Below are 24,098 nucleotides of genomic sequence, written 5' to 3'. Positions count from 1 at the left end.
TGGAAAAGATATTGAGGACGTGGTGACTAGTTAAATATGAGTTGAAATAGAGGGAAGAGTCAAATTATAATCAAGATTTCAAGCATGGGATATTGGATGGATAATGTTGGCACTATTGACAGTGAAGCCCCAAAAAAAGTAGTTCCCTGTGTCTACAATGTGTTCCTCCTCACCTCTACCTTAAAGAATTTCTAGCTTCCTTCAAAGCATGCTTCAGGTACCACTTCCTACCCAAGACATTTTTTAATCTCACCAGTGATCAGGGCTCTCCCTCTTGAAATGAATATGCATTATTTTGTACATACTTATCTATGTTTATATTGTTTTCCAATAGAGTGTAAGCTTCTTAAGAGCAAAGACTGTCACACTTGTGTTTTTGTATCTTCCATGTCTAGCATAGGTTATTTAACTTGTGAACTTGATAGATATTGATAAATATTAATATTTCTCTATACAAAAAGGATTGTCTATAAAACTGAATTTCTTACATAAAACTTGGTTTTTAAGAGTATTTATTAAATTTATGGTATCAGAATTGCTGTGCTTATCTGTATCCCCTCTGAACTTCCTTTTTCTCTCCTCTTAAATTTCATTAATTAATACTCTTTTCTTTTTTTAATGAAATAATTATAACTAACCTACATTCTCATCCCCTAACTTTTTCCTTACAAATATCCTTTGCTTGCTACAAAATAAAATGATAAAAAAAATAACATATCAGCCATATCTTTGAATGTGTATCTCTCACTTTGCACTTCTAATCCATCACCTCTCTGACAAGAGGTGGGGAACAAGTTTCTTCATTAGTTTTCTAGAATCTCAGTTGGTCTTTGCATTAATCAATTTTTCAATTTGAATTTCAGTAGTTTTCCTTTCCAAGTTGTCATATAAATTGTTTTTCTGTTTCTGCTCACTTCACTTTGCATTAGTTCATACAAGTCTTTCCAGGTTGTTTTGAATCTGTCCCTTTCATTCTTTTTTTAGTGTGCAATAATATTCCAATAGTCATATACTGTAATTTGTTCAGCTTTTCCACAACTGATAAGCACTCCCTTTATTTCCAGGGTTTTGTTTTGTTTTTTTCCTTTAACAAAAAATCCTATTATGAATTTTAAAATATATGCGTTTTTCCTTCTTTCTTTGGTCTCTCGTTTCAGTGTTTAAATCTCAGTTACTATCTCCTGTCAATAAACATTTATGAGGTACTTGCTATGTGTCAAAGACTGTATGAGCTGGGGATACAAAGAGAGAAATAGTATTTGTCCTCAAGGAGCTCACACTCTAAAGGAATAGCTCACAGTCACATTTCCTGTGTTTTCCTGTGTTCATCGGTATCCTTTGTTTACAATACATCTGTTCTTTTTGGATTTTTACCCATTCTTTAAAGCTCTTTGCAGATGCCACTTCCTTTGGGAAGTCTTCTCTGAACGCATTAATCAGTAATGACTCTTTTCACACAACTTTTCTTATTTCTCATAAACTTATGTATTATTTGTTACTGTTTTTAGTTGCTATGTGGGTCAGCTCTCAATTCAATTCAGTAAATATTTATTAAGTGCCTACTATGTTCCAGGCACTGTGCTAAGCACTAAGAATACAAAAAGAGTCAAAAGATAGTCCCTGCCCTAAAGAAGTTTATAGTCTTAATTGGTGAGACAACATGCAAACAGATATATACAAAGCAAGCTATATGCAGGATAAATAAAAGATAATTAAAAGAGGGAAAGCACTATAATTGAGAGTAGTTGGAAAAGGCTTCCTATAGGTGGGATTTTAATTGAGACTTAAAGGAAGTCAGGGAGGTCAATAGTCAGAGCAGAGAAGGGAGAGCATTCCAATCATGGGGAACAGCAAGAAAAAATGCCTGGAGCCAAAAGATGGCGGGTATTGTTTGTGCAACATCTTGGCCTGTGTGATTGGATGGAACGGTGCATGTTAAGGAGTAAGGTAAAAGGGGGCTAGGTTATAAAGGGCTTTGAATGCCAAACAGAGCATTATGGTTGCTCCTAGAAACAATTGGAAGTCACTGGGATTTATTTATTTAGTACCAGGCTGTAAGCTCCATTGTATCAGGGAACTGTATCTTATCTAAAGTTTTCTGTATCACCTAGAATGTTTCACAACACTTTGCACAAAGTAGGTGTTTAGTAAATGTTTAATTATGGGTTCATAAAATTATCAATCAGAAAGTTATGAATATTGTTATGTTATTTTTAATAAGTTCTCATATACATATACTACCAAATTTGGTGATCATTTGGAGGTGAAAGACAAAGTGCTCCTAGCTCTATTCCTGTAACCCACCCTCATGGACGGCAATATCTTTTATTTTAGAATGTGTATCTATTTCCTTAAATTACTACATCTCACTATGTCTCAGTTTCCTCATCTGTAAAATGAAACTGTTGGACTAGATGACCTCTGAGGTTCCTTTTAATTCTATATCTTTGATCCCTATGACCTTTAGTGAGGCCAAAGTGTAAACACATTTTTAAAATACTACTATTTAGAAATTTAAAAGTAACTTCATAATTTAGATGGATGAATAAAAAAAAGTTTCAGGGATCCTTCTTTTATTCAAAACACAGGCCACTTTTATTTTAACAAAAATGATGTTTTCTATCATAATTCTTTTTATCGTTGATGAATGGCACTTTGAATCAATAAACAAATCAGTTAAAAATCAGACTTTTTACACAGTTTGATGAAAATAAGAGCTTTTTTGTCAAAATTTTGTTTTTTGCTTACAGCAAACCCATTATAAACATGTTTTCATGACCCTATAGAACAGACAACTGTGATTTAAAAAACGTGATAAAAAACATTGAAAAATCATCATAAATAATTGCAGCCACCAGGGCTTAATATGAATCAAAAAATAATAAAATGCTTTCAAAGTCTGTTTGAAAGCATCTGTTCACATTATAAATCTACAAAATAACACAATTCACCAGAAGTTACAGAGGGATTCTTCAGTAAAAGGCTGTTGTTTCCATATGTCTTTATAAATAGTTTGACCCTTTAAAAAAATAATTGCTTTACAACTCTTTTAAACATCTTAATGATTTTACAGGAAGTGATTATGGTTCTATCCATCTCAGAAAACATTTACATAACATTTCTTAAAGTTGGTACTGCAATTATTATTTGGCAGGCCATTGCTACCTTTATACCCAATGAGCTATTTACTTTCTAACAAAAAGTTATCTTTTGAATGTAATATTTTCCTTTGCATGCATTTGTAAAAACAAAAAGATTTTAACATAAGAAAATCCATGATATGGCACCAAGGTTACAGGAAACATTGCAGTCAACAAAAGTGCCATTCTTTGGCAGAAGGACTAAATATTCTTTCCATTATATCCAGATTGATATCTACTTTTAGAACTATACATGTTGATGAGAATATGTATCCTCCATTCCTTATAAAATTCCTGGCAGTAATATGTTTGAAATAATTAAGGATGGTGGTAATAAGTTTTATGCATTTATATCATGGCCATTTTTATTTAATAAAAACTGAAATCCTTATAGCATCTTGTGGTATGCCAAACATTTGATATGTCATCTTATTTCAACCATATATATATATATATATACACATATGTGTATATGTATATACATATAACAATTTTATGAAGTAGAGTACTACAGGTATTATTTCCATTTTGCAGATAAGGAGACTGAAATTCATAAAGATTAAATGACTTGTCCATAGTTGCATGGTTAATAAGTGTTCGAGTTGGGATTTGAACCCAGATTTTCTTGACCCCATGCCCAGTACAATATTCATTATATCATACTTTGAATTCCAAAGTCCCCTCAAAAAATACATCACTTTTTGAAATCAATATTTGAGATAAGTATACTATTTTAAAAATCAGTCTCAGTGCTCAAGTGAAACTGATCTTTCATCTTAGAGCCCTTTTGGAATCTCCTCACTTCATTTTCTTCAACAATACTCAAATGCATCTGTGATCTCATCTAATGAGGTACCCAGTCCACCCAGGCCTTACCATCCTCTTGACCATGTCCACCCATATATTCACAACAGAGAATCTTTTCAGTATGTTGAGGATCTCCCTGGCTTTCTCTTGATGCTGCAAAGATACCAGTGGTACATGGATTGCCCATTTATTATCCCTAGCTTTTGCCAAATAGCCATCATTATCTTCATTCTTTTTTTCCCCATCTTATATTCTCCCAATCTCCCACGTCACTGAGTTTAGATTTTCAAAGAGTTTCTCATCCTACTAATTCTCAAGTTCTCAATCTCCAACTTAAAGGTTATAATAAAATCATTTTCATTTTATAGAGGATGAACATATTAGCAGGACACACCTCCCTATAATCTTATTCTTGTGCTTTTTAGCATCTTTTTTCCTCCACTCTGGAAAGAAAGAGAAAATGTTCAATCCATTTATCTTTCCTTCCCCTAGGTTATACTTCTATGTTATAGATTACTGAAGCTTCATAATAATTTTAATAGAGTCCAAGTAGTCATAGGTTTAGCATACTGTCCAAAAGAGTCTGGTTAGTTGGGCATCTTATAATAAAATTATTCATTTACAAAATGAATAACTTGCCATGAATAGTATTTCTTCAGTTGCAAAGTCAGGTCTAGAGAACCATTTTTACCTTATCATTATCATTAGCAACATCATCAACAAACATAAGTAAGAAGCACCTTTCTAGTTGCTGGAGTTGAGAAGTGCCCTCAAGAAAACCACAATTTAATTAGATAGAAAAGATATATACTTTAAAAGATAAATAATAATATGGAAAAGAATAGGGTAAGGGGTCTAACAATCGAAACAAGGCATTACATTCAGTCTACTGAGAAGAAAAGATGAGCTAAAATTTTGGTATTTTTGAATGGCTTTTAAATATTAAGAGAAAAAAATCTAAACATACATTAGAAATGGGTTCACTCTCGCAACTGAATCTGACCATCACTGTTGTGAACTCAAGAGCTTCTCTCATCATAGCAACAATGAATCCAGGTACTTCTTACAGGTCCTCCAGGTCAGATAAATCTACAACCACTTTCATAAATAGTGTATCTTCTTTGATATAGGTATTTTTGGTGCTCTCCAGAGTGGAATGAGCCACAAAGCGAGGGCAACCAGATGCAATGTTCATCTCTCCATCAGGCCTTTTAAAGCTACTGCTATTGGGGTCAGCCTTGAAGATCTCTGTAATGTGGTTTTTTTTCCCACTCTGGTCCAAAAGCATCATGGTAACCCTCTGCTTGAAAGGCCACTGCAACAATGAGTCGAATTCTCCTTTCATCACCACAAAGTACAATGATAAATGTGTTCCTTTCCCTGACCCATCCCCATTCAAGTAGGCTCTTGCACAGAGTCGGTAGCCACAGCGGCTGGTGTAGAAAGGCTGGCTGAATATGGATACTGTGCGTCCTTCTGTGGCTTCTTTTTTTTTCATCTTGTAGTCTGTCACCTTCCATATCAATTTGCCATTATAACAAGTACCTTCTAGCATTTTAAATCGTTCTTCATTTTTATTCAGCTGGGCTTTATGAACATTAATGTGGACATCATGTCTGTTAGTCTGGCCTTCCAAAGTGACTACAAAGAAAAATGGAAAGAATGACAAATTTCCCTTTAGACAAAGCTTCCATTAGAATTCATCTAAAATGGAGTTTTCTGATCCTGAAATCCAACACAATAAGCATGAACGCTTTGTATACAAAGACCCAAAATGGATAATTTAAGCTCAGTGACTTTTCAGTGATTCTCTTGTCAAACTTGTTGATTAAAAACAAAAACAAAAATGAAAACAAACAAAAAAACAACCTCTGACTGCTGTCTAGTTGCTAAAGCACTCTGTGCAATGGAAAGCTGGGATTTTGGAGAATTATTCTCAAGACTGTAAGCTTGGGTGTCTGCCCAGAGTTTTCTATAAAGAGCTCAAGGCAACTATTTTTTCTAACATTTACATAGGCACCTGCCACCCACCACCCACTTTATTCATTTATTTCTAACATCCATTTCTTCATTCATTTGCCTTCTCTAGACCTGTGTAGGCCAATCGAGATCTTATTTTTCAGAATACTGATCAATTTCATGAACACCAATTCCAATACATCTTATATATTTTGCTTCTAAATCATAGTCAAGGACAGTGGTTTTTAATTTGTCTTGTTTGGGTTATTGTTTCTAATTGTGTCTAATAATAATAAGTGCCATTTATATAGTGCTTTAAGGCTTGCCCTATAATTTATTCCAACACTGAGACAGTGGGACTGTTCTCTGTGCATCGACTTTTCCACTTAAATCTCCTTCACGCACAAGTGTCTTTGTGCACACTCATCTATCATAGATGAAAACACACAAAGACAATCGTCATCCTCAGTTACCGAGAGACTACTACTACTACTACTATGCTTTATTATTTCATTTGATCCTCACAACTACCTTGGGAGCTATATGCTATACTTATTCCCATTTTACAGTTAAGGAAATTAAGGTTGAGAGAATGTAAGTTCAAGGTTACATAACCAATCTGAGGCAGAATTCATATGTACATCTGTCTGACTTCACATCTGGCACTCATATCTGGTACTTACTTTACTAGTCTGCCATGTACTGTATCCTGTTTCATAAATTCATAGTAATTTAGCCCTAGTTTCCCAAACAATCAAAAACAACAAATGAAATATCAAACATACCCAATCTCTGGTCATAGGTTTCCAGCAGAGTGATCTTCTGCTTTATCGTATCAATTGTATTGATCAAGGGTTTTAGATCAAGTTTGTTTTCCTGCTGGTTAGCCAACTCCAATAACTCTCTTACTTGGGTTTCCAACCAAGCTGATTTATCAATATGACTGGCAAGAACCTTCCAGTGTAATAAGGATCACAAAGTTTGAAAGAGAGAGGGAAAAAGAAAGAAAATTTCAGCCAGTATTCCAGATACATTCCCTTCCCCTGGAGAGGTTTACTGCCATCATCTATATTCCACAAAAGTATTCCTTTCTACAGAATAGTTCACATATCCATAGTATATTATAGGCATTATGTCATTTGATCTTTACTTTAACTTTGAGAGCTGGGTAAATAATAGAAATATACCCATATATAGAAGAGGAAAGCAAAGGGTTAAATTGCTAAATGTTTGCACTTGAACTCAAATCCAACACTATTTTCATTATACAATGCTACCTTCTGTCTAGTAGATCAGCTAAATTTAGTTTCATTTGTAAATTATTTTGTGTAATCTTTAAAGTACTTAATGTCATATCATGATGAAGAAATATTCATAAGTTATTGATATTCATGATTTCCAAAGTAAGCCTCCACCTCTCCTTTCCCCACCATTCTACCCAATACTTCCACTCCACTCCTCACAGTGCTAGGAAAATATATATAAAACAGGTACTAAGACAATTAGATCACTGTATTTAGAGCTAAAAGATACCTTGGAATGTGATGGCTGTAGGATATCTCTATCTCCAAGGTATCTTTCAGCTCTACAAATATTTTTTGTTTTGTCCATTATCTAGATTTAAGAAAGACCTAATAATGCAGATTAAACTTAAAGCTGAGGGTGAATACTTTAAAAATATTTCCCAGAAAGTCTTGTTGCTAAACATTTATTAGCATACTTCTGTATCACTATAAACATTACTTGAGCTTAGCAACAGTGCAGTAGAGGGCTCAGGGAGTAAATTCATCATCAGAAGACTATTGACTACTACTACTAATAACTATTGACTACTACTACTAATAACTTGCACATATATAACACGTTAAGGTTTGCAAAATGCTTCATATCCATTATCTCATTTAAGTTTCACAATACTTCTCCTTTGAAATCATATAGTCCAAATCCTTTATTTTACAAATGAAGAAACCAAAACTTAGGTGTCCCCTTTCCTGCCTAGTTAGACATACTATCATCAACTATATCCCAAGGAAGTAGTCCTTTCTGCCAACTTCTGAAATCTTTTCAAATATCATATATATATTATCATGATGAATTCACTATTCATTGGGAGCCCATTAATAATTTATTGACATTTGTATATTTCAATGTCATTTTACCTCTAGAGATTTTGGAAAGATCATAATATTTCTTTCCAAAAGAATTAACTTCACTTTATTGACTATACAGCATAAAACTACATGTCCTTGCAGTGACTCTAAGGTTAAGAGAATATTATTGGTCCAATAGGTCATAAAAGTTATTATCAAATGTAGGCAAACAAGAGGAAAAAATGATGTTGGATAGAATGGTAGTATCTCTCACCTGAGTACTTGCCAGCAAGTTACCATTTTTGCCAAATAGCTGTACAAACTGTCTAAATTCCTTTTCAAATTTCTTCACAGTTTCACTTAACTGCTGAATTTTACTTTCTTTTAATTCTAAGTTCTTGTGTAAGTCAAAAATCTAATCAAAAGAAATTAGAATGGAGAAAATAAGGCCATTAAAATACATAATTAAGTTTAAATAATGAATAGCATTAGTGGAAAATGTCAGTTTTAAAGCAAGGTTCTCTAAATGTCTGTAAGAGCTCAAAAAATTTTTACCAGCTCTTTTAAAAAAATTTTTATTTAACTATTGATAGGGTTACCATTAACCAATGATATGGTAATATAGTACCTTAAGTAGCAATGACCACAATTAACTCAAAGAATTATAGGATTATTACCAAGTTTCTTCATGTATTCTATATGTGTTTAGGGAATGATTACCATATATAATCGCTACAGTAGATACTATGTGGAATATAAAAATACAAGGACAGTCCTAGTTCTCAAGAATGTTCATAATCTAGATAGGGACGTAAGACATGCAATAATAATGATACCTTACATTTATATAGCACTAGAGTTTACAAGCACACTTAAATAAATTTCATTCAGTCTTTCTGGCCTTGTGAAGTAGGCAGAATATTATTTGTTACTTCCTTTTTAGTGATACAAAAACTGAGGCTTAGAGAGGTTAAATTATTTGTCCAAGTGCATATGGGTTGTTAGGGATGGAGCTGGCTCTTGAACCCAGCTCTTTTCATTCTGATTCCAGTGGTTTTTCCACTGTCCCATAAAGTACACAAAGCAATTAGAAAAGAGAATAGTATGTCTTATGCCATATTATCAGGAGTTTGTTTTTAAATATTTTTCTGTTACTCGTGGTCTGATTTCATATGTAACTTTGTGGAGATTTACATGGCTACCTTGAGGCTGTATCAGATAGTAATACTAAGCTTACACATAGTTGAAAAATTATGTTCCCTTCCTGCAGACAGAAAAGGATTTTGTCCTTTACTTGATTTTGGAAGATGAATCCCCATAGACCTGAAATAGAACTAAAACCGGCTATTCATGCATGCCATGTATACAGATGTGGACTTTTTAAGGTAAGAAACTAACATCTAACCAAAAAAAGAAAAACTGCAAATTTCATGGTTCCCTAGTTGTCCTTGCTGGCAGTATTAGTATTAGCTATTTATTATTAGCATAAAGTTTGCATTATTAGCCTTGAGATTGGCAGTGTTGTATATGTGCTACTTTATTTGATGCTACTATGAGGTATGTGCTATTTTTATTTCAGTTTTACAGATGGGGAAACTGAGGACAAAAAGGAATGCTTGCCCAAGATCATATATGTATCAGTTAGGATCTGAAATTAGGTCTTCCTGATTTCTTCAGTCTTTTATTCATTCTGCCAGCTTGCTACCTTAATGTTTATCCATAATATGTAAGAATGACATAAAGCATTTGTCGATAAATTCTTTTAAAACATGAATTACTTCACAGAAGAACATCTTTCTAGTTGGTTTATATTAATGTATAGCAAAATAGAAACATTTAGGGATTTTATCTCATATTTCCAATATTTTATAGTTACCTGTTCTTCTAACCTGGAATTCCTTTCTAAAACCAGGAGCATGTGTTCTCTCAAGGCAGAATTCTCATGTTTCTTAAGATTACTCCTTTTGTCCTTAAGAGAAAAAAATAGAGAAAAAGACAAGCAATTAAAAGGCATACATCAGAGATGGGGAAAATAGGGTCATTTTTTATTAAAGACAACCTTAATTTCTTTGCTCATTTCTATTCACTTGCTTTATGGCAGGGTTCCTTTCTGGTTCTAGGACTGTATGAGAAATAAATCTGAAACTTTATGAAGAACAAGGATCACTATTCAGTGCTTTAAGGAGGATGCAGCTGCTATCCATCTAATGAATGATGAGGTGGATCCACAAGTATTGTCAAATGGGATATCATCCAGCTGGACTCAGAGGAAAAAGAGAAGAATCCTGATGTTTGGTGACTCCTGTTGAGGTGACTTAGAACATCACTCTGTCTATCAAGTTTGTAGCAACAGAGAATGTCTCAAGACTTGTCAAAAGAGATGGCTGTTACCTATTTCTCATAGGCTATAAATACAGATAGAACCTAAAAAAATATTGCCAAAGTTTATAAAATCATGAAGACAGCTGTGATACTAGTGGTGGTATTTTTAATCACCTGCTATTCACTGAGGCAGGGGATGCAAAAGAGAAATACTGGGACATAAACAGCTGGTTAAATGATATCTGGAAATGTGATTTGGATTTTTGGTCCATGGGTGAAAATATGGGAATGACAAACTCATCCTAGGCATAGAATGCCTTTAACAAGGCTGGTAAAATATATTTGGGGGTATCTAAAAATCCAAAGAGCTTTAAACAAACCAAAAAAGATGAGGAGGGTGAACATTTCCATTTTATATTCACTGAAGTAGACACAATAGAGAGATGCTACAGTGTAGGAGGACAAATCACTACTGAGATAGCCAGATGATCAAAGAAACAAAAAAATGGAAAAAAGTCAGGGGTAAAATGAATAATTTCAAATATCTATATATTGATACCTCCACAACAAGCAAGATGAAATGTGGGTCTCAGTGTAAGGAGGCACATTTGACTTCCTAGGAATCATTGTGACTTTGTGAGATAAGAAACATTACTATAATGTAGATGTGAATGTATATAGCATATTCAAAGCAAAAAAGATAGCTAAAGGGGGGGTATAGGGAGGGAAGCATTGCCATCTAAGGAAGTAACTCATGAAATGGTACAAGAATCAGAGAGCAAAAACATGGTAGAGATCATTTGGGTGAAAGTCATTGGAAACATAAACAGAAACAGTTTTATCATCTGTCTATACTATAGACCACCTGGGCATAAAGAGAAAGTAGATCAATTTAGCAAACAAATCGTAAGCTTGGCACAGAGACAAGCAATAATAGCAATGGGAAGTTTAATTATTCCAGATATTTGCTAAAATCCTACCTCACCCCAACCTCAGCTTCTCTCTGTCCAAAGCACAGTGGCCAATAGTTTTTACTGATGATTTCATCCTCAGAGGTTTATAAAGAACTTTATGCATTTTCTCATTTGAATCTCATGGCAACCTGGGATGTAAGTGCTATTATTATCCCCATTTTACAAAGAGGGAAACTGAGGCATTAAGTGACATTAAGAGATTTGTTAAAGATCATAACTACCATGTCTTAGGCAGAATTCAAATTTGAGTCTCTCTGACTCAAGGCTCAGTGCATCATACATTTTGCCACCTAGATGGCAGTGACTTGATCAGATTATGGGCTTTAGGAAGATTACTTTGGCAGCCTTGTAATGGATGAATTGGAGTAGGGAAAAACTTGAGGCAGAGATGAAACATGATGAGAGCCTTAATTAAGGTGGAATAGATTTGTGAGTAGAGAGAGGGGACAAATGTTGTGGAGGTAGAAACTATAAGCTTTGGAACATGAGTTAATGGTATGGATAAAAGTGGAAAGGATGATCATCAAAGTTATGAATCTGGGTGAGTAGAAGAATATTGGTGCCCTCAACAGATATAAGGAAGTTAGGAAGAGTGGTGGGTTTTGTAAGACCAATAATGAGTTATATTTTAGAAATGCTGAGTCTGAGAAGTCAGTTGGGGCATCCAGTTCAGAACATCCAGTTGGCAGTTTGTGGTGCACAATAGAGGTTGGTCAAGAGATTAGACCTAGCTTTAGGATACACTCGCAGTTTGCAGGTGTGTAAAGGAGGAAACCCAAGAGAAAGCAATATCTCAAAAATCCACAGAAGAGAATATCCAGGGGGAAAGGGTGGTTATTCTTATCAAAATTCAGGGAAGAAGTCAAGAAAGATGAGGATTGAAAAAAAGGTCAATAGATTTGGCAATGAAGAAATCATGGAAAACTTTACAAAACATAGTTTCAGTTGATTTTTAAAGTTAGACACTAAGACTACAAAGGATTAAGGAAAGTGGAGAAAGACCTACCTTTTAGGGAAATCACATTGGCAACAAGTATGTGTAGCTTTTTCTCAGAGTTGGACTGAAAAATGGAGAACCATCGGAATATAAATTGAGGGGATCTGAAAAGAGTTTTTTAAAAGATGGGGAAGACTTGGGCATATTTGTAGGCAGTAGGGAAGGAACTAGTAGATAAAAGAGAAGGGATGACTGTGGAGTAAACTTGATGGAAGAATAAGGAATTGTTGGAACCAAGGATACATGAGGAGGTGTTGACTGAGCAAGGAAAAGGGCTACCTTTTCATAAAAGGATGGAGTAAAGAAAGAGAAAATAGAGGATACTATTAAGGGGTTATGATATACAGAGAAAAGGGGAAAGACGATATTGATAGCAAAAGGTCTCTTTGTCCCTCCAAGTTACTGAATCAAAGTCCTAAGCTGTAAGGCTTGCAGAGGGAGTGGCATGGGGGACTGACAAGGAAAGAGAAAGTATAGAACAGTCTCAGTGGGAATAGGAAATAGAATCAATTAGAAATAAATCAGAATTCTACTCTGCTATAGTAAAATTACATAACATAAATCTTTAAGGGATCCAGGCAGCATGGTCTCATGATTTCCTCTACCTCTATACCAGGAACTATACAGTTTGCAGCACATCAGGAGGGAACCAAGGAGGAAAATTGTGGGAGTAATCAGGGGTTGGAATTTGGCACGGTTTGAATGGAGATAGGATAGAGGATGATAGAAGAGAAAGAAACTTGGCAGGGTGATGAAGTTAGAGGCTAGACTACAAAGTGCTGTCATATACAGGATGTCATATTATGAATCACACCCTAGATTTGAGGAAAGTGAAGGATAGGAACCCAAGAACTAAAATTCTATAGGGAAAGTCATCCAAGAAGATGGGAAAATGCTAAAAAAAATTCTAAATATGTAAAGGGAAACAATTCCAATGAGTAGAAAAAGTAGGAATTGTCTAAAGAGATATGTGGATACATAGAGAATTTGCTAATCAACTTAGATTAAAAGAAATGTATTAAAAATAGAAGCAAGGGTAGGTAATAGTATGAAAACAGAAGCATGATATAATCTTGCAATAATAGTATCAAGAATGCTAAAACCCCTGATAAGCTGAGACAGAAGAGAAAGCCAAATAAAGTCAATAAAAGGAGGTATTTAAGATATACTAGGTGAGAAGGAAGGATTAAAGAAGGGAAAAGATCACTGCCCAAGACAGATAGGATGATACTATCTTTTTTTAAATGTTATTTTATTTTCATAAAGAACCATTCCTCCTCCCTCACCCTACCCTGTACCTCATTGTCAAGAAAGCAAGAAAAACAAAACTTCTGTTAAAAACATTGGTAGTCAAGCAAAACAAATTCCTGCATTAATCATGTCCAAAGAAAAATATGTTTCAATTTGCATGGAGTCCATTGCCTCTGTGTCAGGAAGGAGATAGCATACTTCATCATAAATCCACTAGAATTGTAGTTGATCTCTATGTTGATCACAATTCCCAAGTCTTTCAAAATTGTTTTTCTTTACAATATTGTTATTTTTTTTAAATTAATTGTTCTCTTGATTTTGCTCACTTTACTCTAAAAGCAGTCTTTAAAATACCCCAAAGGCAGTCATATGGAGCTGGGAATAAATTTGTTCTTTTTGACCTCAGAAGTCCAAAACAAAAGCAATGGGTGAAAGAAGAAAAACTAGGTTTGTAAGGAAAAACTTCCTAATACTTAGAGCTATCCAAAGGTTGGTTGGGCTGCCTCAGGAAGTATGAGTTCCCCCTCTTTGCAAATCTTCAAGCCAATGCCAGGTGACCACTTGTCATGCAAGATGACCATTTGTCAGACATGTTGTGTAATAACTCGTTTTTTTTTTTAGTTTAATGAATTGGATTAAATAGTTACTAATGTCTCATAACTTTGAAATCCTGTGACTATAATATGTGACAATCTCAAAAAATGATGGTAGGTTTTTCAAAGGGGAAGATAAAAAAGATCTGAATATTAATGGCATGTCTAATTAGAAACTGAATCTTCCTTTTCCCTGAGGTCACATGCTTTTTGTACTACACATTGCTGCATCCAACTAGCTATTATCTCCAAAAATTTCTTATCTACTTGGTGGATTATATCCATCAATTTTGTAGTTTCAAGAACTGGACAATCTTCATTCTGTAGCTATCTAATGTATACACAAAGAATGCCCAAGTTAAATTCAACACACACACACAAAATCACAATATATTTTCAATCCAAAGGGAATGATTTGTAGTTTCTTGGTGCCATTACTGCCTATAATCAGTATACAGAATTGAGAGATAACTATATTATTAATAAAAAAAATAATCACTATATTTGGGGTCAAACTTCAAATAACTTAGCTCTTCTCTTCTAACACTGACATTTTTAGCAGTAGGGTATGTATATCAAAAAGGAATCTCTGAAATTGTTTTCTGTCCCTACCTCTGCCGTACCTAACAGAGGTTTAGAGTCATCTCCAAGGGCTTGACTTATTATTACTTATTTGATTCTATAATAGAAACTATTTCAGGAAAAACTATTTTCCACACATTTTTCAAAAAGTGAATTTAATTTAATTTTGTGCTGTAATAAATTGGGAACCAAGTACAGTAGGAAAGTCAAGAAATTTGAAAAACACTGAAAAAGTTGCAGTCAAAACTATGAATGCCAATCACTACCATATTCCTAGAACTTTAGGAGATTGTTCTGGACCCCACATGGAGACCTTTGTCTTTGGTCTGCATGCAAAAATACTACCAAGGACAAAATAAGACTCTGAAATAAACTGTATAATAGTATGGGAGTGGAACAAGGAAGGACAAATGAAAAAGCATCAATTTACATACCTTTACAGGACAGCCATAATGCTTATAAGCACATTCTTGTTCCACCTCTGGACACACAGAAATATGCTCATTAACCTGTGAATATGAACAGGCCCAAGCTATAATAATAGGTGATTGATTAATAATAGGTGATTCTTACTTAATCACCAAACATTTATTAAGTTACTTTGTGCCAAGTACTTTGCTCCATGTTGGGAATACAAAGGAAAGCAAAACCAGTGCCTGCCCTCAATAAGCTTCCTTTCAAATAAGTAAAGTAACATGAAAATAAGGTGTTTGCAGAATAGTACACTCTTATTGTTAATTATTTATATTTAGCAACAAAAATCTGCAACATGAATAGAGATAGGTAAATATAAGTTGATTTAAAGGGGCCTAGACTACTAATAACTACAGTTATGAGAAGAAAGATTTTTGTAGGTGGTACTGAATCATTGCTGTACCAATTTGGTAGGACCTGAACAAGCTTATAATCTACTGACATAGCCTTTAAGAATTCAAGGTCTTCTCAATGTTTAGAGTAAGACCATACTTATAACAAAATTTAGTTCATGATAATAAGTGCTCTTTGACTGGTCTAGACACTAATTATTTTAAGAGTTCCAACGAGGTCCCTTTGTGATGTGGAAGAGTGATTGGGGAAGTAAGATTTTAGCTAGATTCTGAATAATTGGTAGAATTTTGTTCAGCAATTGGAGTGGGGCGGGGGGGAAGGGTATGGTAGCAGAGATAAAGGCACCAATCAATCAGTCAAGCACTAGTGCCAGGCCTTATGCTGGGCAATGAAGTCAATTCCAGTCAAGGGAAATATCTTGAACAAATTTTCAGAAGTGAGAAAATTCAAGGTATTGAGGGAATAGTCAAAAAAGGGGATTTGGGGGACCTTATTATTAATACAAGTATTCTTTCAGTGATGTTGTATGGCTGTGAATCATGGCATCCACAGCGTCAGAAGAACCAGTGTTGCTAGTCACACAAAGAGCAATGGAGAAATGCATAAATGGATGAAAAGGCTGCAATATATTACCAATGAGGAACTAACTCTTCAGAGAATCAACACAGAGGATGCCATCACAGAGGTGTATGGCAGGACAAAGAGGTAGGTCAGCTGTGTAGTGAAAGAAAGGATGTTTCTCCACAAATGTTAAGAGGTTTTGTATAATAAGCCAACTACCAATGAAGATTTATGGGAGTACATAGGATAAGATGGTATGAGTGGAGGAAGTACTCACATTGATGAGATAATACATGCATAGAAATATGGAAGTAGGTACTTTATAATGTAAAAGTTAGGGAGATAAAGGTTGGGCTGGGTAGGGGGAAAAGGAAGGGGATGAGTGACAGGAGGAAAAAACTGATGTTTATATTCGCAGGGGTGAGGCTATGAGGGAAAAATGAGAATGCTCAGGACTACAGAAGGGATAAAATAAGAGAAGCAAGTAGACAGGGCCTAATAATAACCTTAGATCTCTAATATTATCAACCACACAGTACTGAAAACTACTAAAAGTTTTTAATAATTCTATTCAAACTCTTTATTTACAGTACCTTAGTTCTTGTAATAATCTGTAAACAGTTATTGGGACAAGATACAGGGTAGTTGGGGCAAAATTGTTCCTTGTGATTCTGAAAAACAGAATAGATGATGAATGGAAAGGCAAATTTAAGTACTGTCTTTTCTTTTTTAGTAAGGTTAGAAAGGGAGATCCTATCATGTGTATATACTTATAAATATCTTTTTTTTAATATTGGAAACTCTTAAAAACCAGGAAGTTTATGCTGTTGTCTCTTCTAAACAGTGATAGTTCTTAAATAAAAATTAATAACCAATTTAACATTGAGCCAAAACAATTGGGTGAAACAGGAAAAGGAAGTCTTCCAAGTATATTATCATTTTTGAATTGGGATTATTAGTTCATGGATGGACCACACAATGACACAAGAGGTACCTGATTTTAGGAAATGATTAGGGCAGGGCTCCCATTTTGGGAGGTGATATAGTTCTTAGCCACATTGCTATAGTGACACAGAGGAACACATTAATGATAATGTTTTCAAGAGCTAATCTGAAAAAAGACCCATGTGTCTGGCTATTTGTTAGCTAAAACCTTATAAAGTGTGTTCAAAAATGTTAACAGCCCATTGCTATGTATATCACATTACTCATAGCCACAGACATATGCCTCTACTTCTTAAGTGAATTAGAGCTAAAATACATTTGCCCAAATAAGAAATATTCATAACAGGAATAAAAAGTTTATGTTAGATGCCTTTCTATATTTGAAATTTTTTGACTCTGAGAAATAGTTATATAACCCACAGAACCAGAGATTTTTAAAGTTAAAAGTTTTTGGCTAAATAATGTACTGTTTGTACAACTTCTATTACAGTCATTCAGATTAGTCTGACTTACCTGTAAATCGATAATCACTACATCCTTATTACAATATGGGCACATTTCCTCTCGAAACTGACAGTGTAATTCCAGGTGGTTTTTCAAATCTTTTCGAAGGATTCTTTCCTGACAACACTCATTAGAACATTGCACAGATTGAAATAAGCACTGTAGAAGATGATCCTAAAACACACATTAATATTATTGTGCTCTCATTAATTAGCATCAGTATAGAGAGAGGATACCTAAAATCATCCTAATGGGGGAAGGGCAAAAAGCAGAGGTCAAGGGTGGGGATGGGGGGTGGAACAGTATGATTTAAACATCTACAGTGTGCTAGGTACTATGCTAAGCACTTCACCAATATGGTATCATCTTTCCTCACAACAATCCTGTGAAGGTGTTATTTTTGTCTCTATTTTACAATTGAGGGAATTGAGACAGACAGGTTAAATGATTTGTCCTGGATCACATAGCTAGTATTTGAGTCTGGATTCGAACTTAGCTCTTCTTTACTTTAGGCCAATCCTCTATCCACTGTATTACCTAGCAACCTCTAGTTCTATAGAAGGAACTATTGAAGATATATGGGAAATAGAAACAATATGATGGATGTAGTATGTGCTGCCACTGTATTTGATCCTGCTGCTTTTTAATTTTAATCCAAATTTTAAAACCAAACTTTCTGCTAAGAAGGTAAGCAGTGAGAAAGAAGAAGTAAGGGGAACTACTTTAGATGGGGAATGTAGAAACTTCCCTTTTATGGAAAATGAGAGGATTAGGAAAGAAGAGGCAAATAAAGATAGTTTGTATTTAATTGTATTTCAATTAAATTTAAGCATTTGTTGATCATCTGTTATGTACCAGACAATATTCTAAGTGTGAGGAAAGGAGATATTTTTCACAGCTAAATATAAGGGACAAGCTCTTGCTTAAAATAAGGGACCAAGACAATCAAGAAGATAAAATGATCAATTTCAATTATGTAAAATTTGAAAAGTTTTTGTACACATGAAAAAACTCAATTCAATTTAAAAAGCAAAACAGATTCAGATATCTAAGAACAAGAGCCACTTCCCAGGATATAAATGAATAAGGGATATGGATATGTAGTTATTAAAAGAAGAAAAGCAAGCTATCACTAACCACATGAAAAAATGTTCTAAATCACTAATAAGTGACATGCAAATTAAAACAACTCTAAGCTTCTACCACATAACCCTCAAATTAGCAAAGATTTTTTAAAAAGGAAAATGATCATTGTGAGAAGATGGAATCAGTAATGCAGTGTTGGTGGAGTTGTGAATTAGTCCAGCTAAATATTCAAGAGATACTAAACTATAAGTCCTTTGCTCAGTTATACCACGACTAGGCATATACATCCAAAGGGATCAAAGGAAAAAAGGAAAGGATCTATATGTAAAAAATGTAGAGCAAAATTTTTTGTTAAAAGCAAAGAAATGTAAACAAAGGGAGTACCTGTAAAATGAAACATTATTGAATCCCTAGAAATGACAAACGATGCATTTAAAGGAACCTAAGAAGACTTTTAAGAAATAACAGTGGGTAAAATAACCCAGTAAAATGAGTAGCAGCTAGAAAATAATTTATACAGTGACTACCATGTGGTAAAGATAGATAAGTGAAAAGATTAATAACTAATCAATATAATGACCAGACCCAACTACAAATGAAGCATAATTTCCTCCTTTTGGTAGTAGATGATAGATCAGAGGTGCAAAATGAGGCATTTTCAGACCTAGTTAAACCTGTAGATTTTTTTTTTGCTAAATTTGTTATGAGATAGCTTTCTTCTATAGTGGGTAAAGAGATTTGGGAAGGTAGTAATAATATCACAGAGAAGGAAAAATGAAACATTTCTTTTTAAAACTCAGAGCAAAAGAAGTTCAGGGAGAAACACAGGGATGCTAGCTTCAGAAACAATGTAATGAATTTGTTACAAACTTTAAAAAAATAAGGGACATGTAATAGTTGCAGTTACATATAAAAATATTTCAAAGGGAAAAAAGTGAGAAGAGCAGAGATGATGCAATAGGAAAGTTGGGAAGAATGACCAGAGGTTTAGAACAAAGAATGGGTTTAAGATTAATGAAATAAAAATAAGAATAATGTATCCTAGTCTTGATCTCATATTCACCCACAAGTGTTCTCTCTCCATGATACAGCACTCTGAAATTTTTCTAACTGGCCAAAACCTCCTGTGGTTTTGTAAATTTTTTTTTAAACCCTTACCTTCCGTCTTGGAATTGGTTCCAAGGCAGAAGAGTAGTAAGGGCTAGGCAATGGGGCTGAAGTGACTTGCCCAAGGTCACATAGTTAGGAAGTGTCTGAGTTCAGATTTGAACCTAGGACCTCTCATCTCTAGGCCTGGCTCTCAATCCACTGAGCTACCCAGCTGCCCCCTGTGGTCTTGTAATTTAAATAAGGGTTGGGCCATGGTTTTGGTGGATGATGGCATGATTATCACTGCCCTTATTTAACTTAAAATACCATAACTAGGTAATTCTGAGCCTATGATAAGACTTTGCTCCTTTGTCAATTTAATTAACTGTACTATATTAGGAGCTGCTTTCCTTTTCTTCTCTTTTCCTCTTCTTGTTTCTCATTGAACAAACTACAGCCTGCCAAATGATAAACAGATGGCACTATAACTGCTTAAGGGTTGTCAACCATTTAATAACATCTAATTTGACCTCATGGTAGGACCTGGCCCCAGGAAATGTTTCCTCACTGTCCTGTAGTCCTTGCCCACTCCATACTGAATAACTTTAGTTTTATCTTTATTAATGTCCATTTATTCCTGACACACTGCTAAGCAATGCGCCAAGTTAGTCAAATACAGAACATCTCTGCTTTCTAAGACAGTATTCCCATTCCTACCTTATTCATATCATGAGGATATCTTTAGGAATTTCCAGGGTAGTCATGAAATTCTTAAAACTCTTTCCTAATTGTCATGAACTTAAATTTGTATTTGCTTTGAGTTGTTATAGAATTAAGAATGAATCGTGTGAATGAATGAAACCTATGAAAAGCTTATTTTTGAAGGAAATAAAAGTTTCAACAACCTCCTGGCAATTTGCTAAATGTTAGAAACATTAAAGTTCTTAATTTTGGATATACCTGATGTAAACCAACCAAAATAAAGCCATTACATCTTCAGCTTGAGGTTTCTATTTAACAGGAAATTTCTCTAGCTAAATGGAAAAGTGAAATTAAATGAAAGCTTAAACTGAAACCTTAAAGAGAAACTCACTTTAGCTCCCTCTTTAGCACCACCCCCACATACATACACACACACTGAATGCACGATTTCCTCTGTTTGTACTTTATGCAAATCCTTCACTTACAATGGCCTTTCTTTAGTGAACATACAGACTCTGGCTGTGTGAGTCTTATCTCTAACTATAAGGTCATAGAAAGAACAATGACTATTGGAGAACATCTGTTACAGTTTGGTGTGCCCATAATGGTTTTAGTGATGGAACCTCAATGCCAGTTAAAGGCATATTATCTCAGACCCACCTGGTATCTCCCCAGAATCATCTTGGCAGCACAATGGGGAGCATTTTTGCAAAAAACTTGTAAGTTGAGGACTTCTCGTTTGCAGCAATTATCTTTAAACACCTAAACACCCCCCCCAAAAAAAACACACCATAGTCATACATATGTACACATCGAGGCTAATGAAGACAATCTAGCCATCAGACACACTTCAAAAGAGGAGGAGGGCTATTAACTAATTCAGTAGGTGGACACTTTCATACAGAGACTTCAAGACTTTTTGAGCGGGAACATTTTTCTTTCCTTGAAAGGAAAAATCTGACTCACCATAAAACTGAAAAAAGTCTGTCATAGATATATGGCTCTGACAGAGCATTTATTGCAGATGTTGGGTAGCAATCTGTTGCATGAGGAAACTAACTGTGAACCTGACCTCAAATTCTCACAAGAGGTGGGGCTGCGGGTGAGATGATACTTCCTGCCTTAGAATAGACAATCACCTTATTCAAAATATCACCATCTGGTAGGGCTTAGTTACTGGCTTAGGGTAGCATCAAGGCTTCAGAAAACTGTTTTTGTAGGGACAAAGTTTCAGACTACATCAATCCAATTATGCCAGTGGAAGTAACTGTACCAGTAAGCAATGCTGTCCTTTAACTCTGCCAATCCAAATTCATCCCTCAATTCAAAACTTTGCTCAACAGCTTCTGGGAGTTCTCCCAGATTAATAGCCCTGCCTAACAGATCAGGATCCCCCCAGAACTCATATACTTACTTTGTACTATATTAATTTTTCTCTGTTGCTTTTATCTTTTTTAAACCCTTACCTTCTGTCTTAGAAGTGATATCCATCCCAAGGCAAAAGAGCAGTAAGAGTTAGGCTATTGGGGTTAAGTGACTTGAGGGCCATATAGCTAGGAAGTGTCTGTGGTCATATTTGAACACAGGACTCCCATCTCCAGGTCTAGCTCTCTATCCATTAAGCCACTTAGCTGCCCCTGTTGTACTGCTTTTCAATATCCTTCCATGAGACTTAAACCACAGGAGCACAGTGACCGTATTTCTTTGCTATCTCTACACATAATTCAGTGAAAAACCTCTTGAGCTTCATGAAAACCAGCCCCTCTACATATGTCTAGTCCTTGAAGAATTTTTTTTGGAACAAAGAGAAACCCCTTTCAGTTCCAACCTTTCCATTCTCCCTAAACAAGACATATGCCCTACTTGGTACTTGAACTCTTCCTAAAAACAGTTTTTTAAGAGGCCACTTTGCGTTTGCTTTCCCAAGCCTCTAATAAAGCATAGCTATTGTTGGAGGCTTGTAAGGGTCACTAAAAAGCATTGTGAAACACTAAACTCAGCCAAATTCAAACCCAACAGAGGACAAAATAAAATTTCAGACTACATCAATCAAATTATACCAGTAGAAGTAACTGTACCAGTAACAATTACTATACACAGGAATGGCAATGAGGGAGAAAAAGAATACCAATTGTTTGAAAATCTCATACTAGAGGGAAACCTGGAAATCATTACTTATTCATTTACTAATACACATATATAAACAAACACACACATAAGCACAGATCCACCTCGGGCCCAGCACTGTGTCATATAAAGGGCATCAGAACAAAACTCAGAAAACTGGATTCTAGATCCAATTCTACCATATTTGGTGGCTGGGTGCCTCTGGGCCATCACTAAGTCCCTAGGATCTATAACAATGAAGGAGTTGGATGAAATGATTCCTAAGATACTATCTAGCTCAAAGATTTGGTGGTGATTCCTTGATTCTATACTCTAAGTTCCTCCTAGATTGTGTCATCTATATTTCTAAATATTACTTTTATTCTACCTACCAACAGAGAGCAACTTGATAGAAGGAAGTCCTGGGACATGCTTGGATTGTGCCAGTACTTATTGAGGGGTACAATCACAAATTATATTATGTTAGAATGGCGAAAATCATCTTAATGAACTCCCTTATTTTATAGAAAAGGACACTGAGACCCAAGGAGATCAACTGTTTTGTTCAAGATTACATAGTTAATAAATAGCAGGCTCAAACTCGGGTCTTTAGATTTAATACCACACCACCTTTGGATGTAATACCTTCAATACAATATAATAGGGATAATAATACTGTAATTCCACATCTTCACTATATTGGGGCAAAGGGGTAGGTAGGGGATATATTTTAATTACATTGGATTCCTCTACTTAGCTTTGATAGCAATATCAGAACTTCCATTTCCAAGAATTAACAGTAATGACATTGTGTACACATATCTGTGTAGGGAGTAAAGCCCATGTGTGAGTATATATGTGACATTTGTGTATATGTGACAGTTTACTATAGTTTCAATACATCTTGGTGCTCTCTGGCCTTTTATTAGAGTTGAGGCAGCTGAGTCCCTGGACAGATTTTAAGAACACACTCATGGGCATTAGGAAAGTCTTTGTCTCCCAATTGTCTCTCAATATTCTGTCCCCATAATCTACCTTAGGAAAGACACTGGCTAACTTTTACATGACCCAGAATACATCTGAGACTTTAGAAATCAATCAACACTTATTAAGTACCTACTTTGTGCCAGGCACTGTTAGGTGCCTGCCTGCTTACCTCCTTGGGTTTGATAATCTCTTTATCTACCGGGCAAATGGATACTGTATTTAATTCTCTAGAAAAAAAAAAGCTAATGGTTAGTATTTACCTTCCTGAGAGTCAAAAGCTCATATCCAATCATTTCCCCAAATTATTAACAAATTACCCTGCTTCCCAGACCCAGAGAGTGCAACAATTTGGTCCCTAGAGTCTAAGAAAAGAGCAAATCTAAAAATGCTGTGATCTAGTCTGAGAAGAGAATTGGTAACCTGAAAGTTAACAGCTTCTTTGCTTATAAGCTAATTTAAGTTACAAGCCATCCTTAGTCTAGTTCTGTACTTTGAGTATAGAAAGAAGAATTCTGGGGCACAAGTATGTTTGTCCCTTATTACAGTCTACTCCTGACCAGCTCTCCATATGAGTT

The 24,098-nt window shown here is 35.0% G+C and overlaps 1 protein-coding gene across 4 annotated transcripts in view; it reads right to left on the bottom strand.

Moving 5' to 3' along the window:
* Window positions 1–2,571: 2,571 nt before the first annotated feature.
* The window catches only part of TRAF5 (TNF receptor associated factor 5), a 60,734-nt gene continuing 39,207 nt past the window's right edge, over window positions 2,572–24,098 (bottom strand). For all 4 annotated transcript variants that reach the window (XM_001374131.4, XM_007481347.3, XM_007481350.3 and 1 more), the window contains 9 exons: window positions 23,693–23,750; window positions 21,091–21,192; window positions 17,563–17,727; window positions 16,698–16,775; window positions 15,150–15,224; window positions 9,873–9,965; window positions 8,271–8,411; window positions 6,692–6,860; window positions 2,572–5,588 (listed from right to left, as the gene is read on the bottom strand). In XM_001374131.4, the coding sequence (XP_001374168.4) occupies window positions 5,011–5,588; window positions 6,692–6,860; window positions 8,271–8,411; window positions 9,873–9,965; window positions 15,150–15,224; window positions 16,698–16,775; window positions 17,563–17,727; window positions 21,091–21,192; window positions 23,693–23,750 (1,459 nt within the window). In that variant the 3' untranslated portion in view covers window positions 2,572–5,010. The remainder of the gene's footprint in view (window positions 5,589–6,691; window positions 6,861–8,270; window positions 8,412–9,872; window positions 9,966–15,149; window positions 15,225–16,697; window positions 16,776–17,562; window positions 17,728–21,090; window positions 21,193–23,692; window positions 23,751–24,098) is intronic.

This window comes from Monodelphis domestica, chromosome 2 (genome assembly GCF_027887165.1).
Source record: "Monodelphis domestica isolate mMonDom1 chromosome 2, mMonDom1.pri, whole genome shotgun sequence".
Lineage (NCBI taxonomy): Eukaryota > Metazoa > Chordata > Mammalia > Didelphimorphia > Didelphidae > Monodelphis > Monodelphis domestica.
This window is presented reverse-complemented; position numbering and strand designations above follow the sequence as displayed.